This window comes from Nyctereutes procyonoides, unplaced genomic scaffold, assembly GCF_905146905.1.
Source record: "Nyctereutes procyonoides isolate TBG_1078 unplaced genomic scaffold, NYPRO_anot_genome, whole genome shotgun sequence".
Lineage (NCBI taxonomy): Eukaryota > Metazoa > Chordata > Mammalia > Carnivora > Canidae > Nyctereutes > Nyctereutes procyonoides.
In genome coordinates, this window is record NW_026575145.1 from 19,482,097 (window position 1) to 19,485,138 (window position 3,042).

The 3,042-nt window shown below is 34.0% G+C and overlaps 1 protein-coding gene across 1 annotated transcript; it reads left to right on the forward strand.

Annotated features, from left to right (window-relative positions):
* The first annotated feature begins 1,791 nt into the window (after nucleotides 1-1,791).
* On the forward strand, nucleotides 1,792-2,583 carry LOC129499529 (40S ribosomal protein S4, X isoform-like). Its single transcript, XM_055309299.1, has one exon. It carries the CDS (start codon nucleotides 1,792-1,794, stop codon nucleotides 2,581-2,583), a length of 792 nt encoding a protein of 263 aa, XP_055165274.1.
* The last annotated feature ends 459 nt before the right edge of the window (nucleotides 2,584-3,042 follow it).

Genomic DNA, 3,042 nt, shown 5'->3' on the forward strand with positions numbered 1-3,042 from the left:
CACAAACTTTTAAGGAACCAGGGCAGCTATAGAATCTGCAAAGGAGATTGACAATAGAAGACCCAAAATAATGAGGGAAATGTGGAAGCCAGAGGCAAGTTTTTCATCACGTTTTCCCCTCCTGAAGGAGGAAGTTAACCTTGTCAAATGATCTCTAGAGGGTAAACAAGAAAGTAAGGCTGCAAAGTACCCATTTGATCAAGCAACATTCAAGTTATTGGTGTCCTTGACAAAAGCCATTTCAGTAGTGTTGAGTGCTGTGTGAAAAGAGTGAATAGGTCTATCTGTGAAGGAAGAGAGCAGGATAAGTGGTATCCAGAGGCAGGCTTTGGGTTGAGAAAAGGGGTTTCTTTTATCTTAAGTCAAATAGAGCATGTTCAATGTTGATTAGAAAAAGAAAAACAAATGGAGAGAAATTTAAGATACGAGAAAACAAAAAGATGATCAATAAGCTAACATATGTGGAAATTTATGATTCTATAATTTTCTCTGACTCTCAAAAATCCTTGCAACTCTAAATTTCTATAAGTATTTGAATTGTATACATAAATAACTATTTCATCAGTAAATTATTAGACATTTTACTCTTAGTAATACAAAATATAATGAAATATATGCCAAAATTGATAGTCTTTTTTATTCTTTTATGGGAAATATAGGAGAGAATAAAAGTCACTGATTTTTAATGCTTTTACAAATTTTATACCAAAAGACTTTACATTTATCAAAAAATTGCAGGAAATTTTTCATGTTTGAAAAACATATGCCCTCACCCTATATGTGTTAATTGTTAGTATTTTACTCATTTCCTCCCTTTATCTCTCTCACTCCCATCTGTCCTCTTTCTCTCAATCTCTCTCAGTCTCTCTTTCTACTCATATTCTTTAATAAACCATTTTAGGATTAGTTGCAAATATTGTGACACTTCATCTCTAATTAATTCAGCATGAATCATTAATCATCTAAGAACAGGGACATTCTCTTACATAACCATAATAAAATTGTCATAGAAAGGACGTTTAACATTGATACAATACTATTATCTAATATAGTCTATATTAAATTCTACCTACTATCAATTATCCCAATAATGTGTTCTATAAACTTTTAAGATCCAGAATGCAAATGAGGATTGTGAATTTCATGTAGTTGTCTTATTCTCCAGCTCCCTTTAAGCTATAGACTTCTTACAGACTTTTTCTTTTTTAAAAAAGTTTATAATATGGATATTTTTAGACAGTCTATTCTAGATAGACAGAATGTCTCTTAATTTGGGTTTTCTAGTTGTTTCTTCATTTATTTCTTCATGATTCACGTTAAGAAATAGGTGAGAGCACTACCTAACTGATTAATACATCCTATTGTATAGTACATGACGTCAATTTGTATGGTTAGTGGTATTAAGTTTACCCACTTGATTAAAATGATCTTCACCAGATTTAACCACTGAAAAGGTACTTTTTCCTTTTGTAATTAATAAACACTTTTTAAAATGATTATTGACCCTGCATGAGTATCCTGTTTTTTAAAGATGTCTTACCCAGGGTTTTTACCTGTATTAATGACTTTTTTTCTGAGTCTATTAATTGCTGTGGTGGTCACGAAATGTTTATGTGCTGTCTCTATAATTTCTTCTATATTTAATAGTGTAGTTGGCTTTATTTTTTTGCAAATAAGCTATTTATTTCTATATCCCCCCTTTTATTTTTAAAAAATTATCAGTCTAAATTTGTGGATTTATTTTTAATTAAATGTTACAATATTTTTGCTCTTTTCATGCCTAGCATAGCCATGGCTCGTGGTCCCAAGAAGCATCTGAAGCGTGTAGCAGCTCCAAAGCATTGGATGCTGGATAAACTGACTGGTGTGTTTGCCCCACGCCCAACTACTGGCCCCCATAAGCTGAGAGAATGTCTCCCTCTCATCATTTTCCTAAGGAACAGACTTAAGTATGCTCTAACAGGAGATGAAGTAAAGAAGATCTGTATGCAGCGTTTTATTAAGATTGATGGCAAGGTCCGAACTGATATAACCTACCCTGCTGGTTTCATGGATGTCATCAGCATTGACAAGACAGGGGAGAATTTCCGTCTGATCTATGACACCAAGGGTCGATTTGCTGTTCATCGGATTACACCTGAGGAGGCCAAGTATAAGTTGTGCAAAGTGAGAAAGATCTTCGTGGGAACAAAAGGAATCCCTCATCTGGTGACTCATGATGCTCGCACCATCCGCTATCCAGATCCCCTCATCAAGGTGAATGATACCATACAGATTGATTTAGAGACAGGAAAGATTACTGATTTCATCAAGTTTGATACGGGTAATCTGTGTATGGTGACGGGAGGTGCTAACCTGGGAAGAATTGGTGTGATCACCAACAGAGAGAGACACCCTGGTTCTTTTGATGTAGTTCACGTGAAAGATGCCAATGGCAATAGCTTTGCCACCAGACTCTCCAACATTTTTGTTATTGGCAAAGGCAACAAACCATGGATTTCCCTCCCCCGTGGAAAGGGTATCCGCCTCACCATTGCTGAGGAGAGAGACAAGAGACTGGTGGCCAAACAGAGCAGTGGGTAAAATGGTCCCTAGGCAATGTGATTGGAAGTCTTTATACTTAACTAAAGATCATAGACCATGAAAAAAATATTATAATTTTTTCTATTATTGTTTATTTTGACGCTAAGTATCTTCTAAAATTGGTCAATGAGAGTCCTTTTTAACATCTTTCCTTTGTTAATTCATTCCCAGTATTTGAGTACTTTATCAAATAATTATAAAATTACATTCTTATATGTTTAGAATTATTTATATGCACATGTACATAGAGGTATTATGCATATATATAAAATTTTGAGTTCATTCTGTCTGTAATTAAAATAAAAACCTAAAAGTTTTCTTTTCCTTCTTCCATTTCCTATCATATTTCCCTTTTTTCACAGTGAAGAATCTAATTCCCAATAATACCAATATTTTAAGTCACTTGCTCTATTTTATCATATAAATGAAATAATTTCAACTTACTGCACTGATGTCACT

Excerpts from the sequence above, each read along its gene's own strand:
- LOC129499529 (XM_055309299.1), top strand. The coding sequence starts at position 1,792 with ATGGCTCGTGGTCCCAAGAAGCATCTGAAGCGTGTAGCAGCTCCAAAG.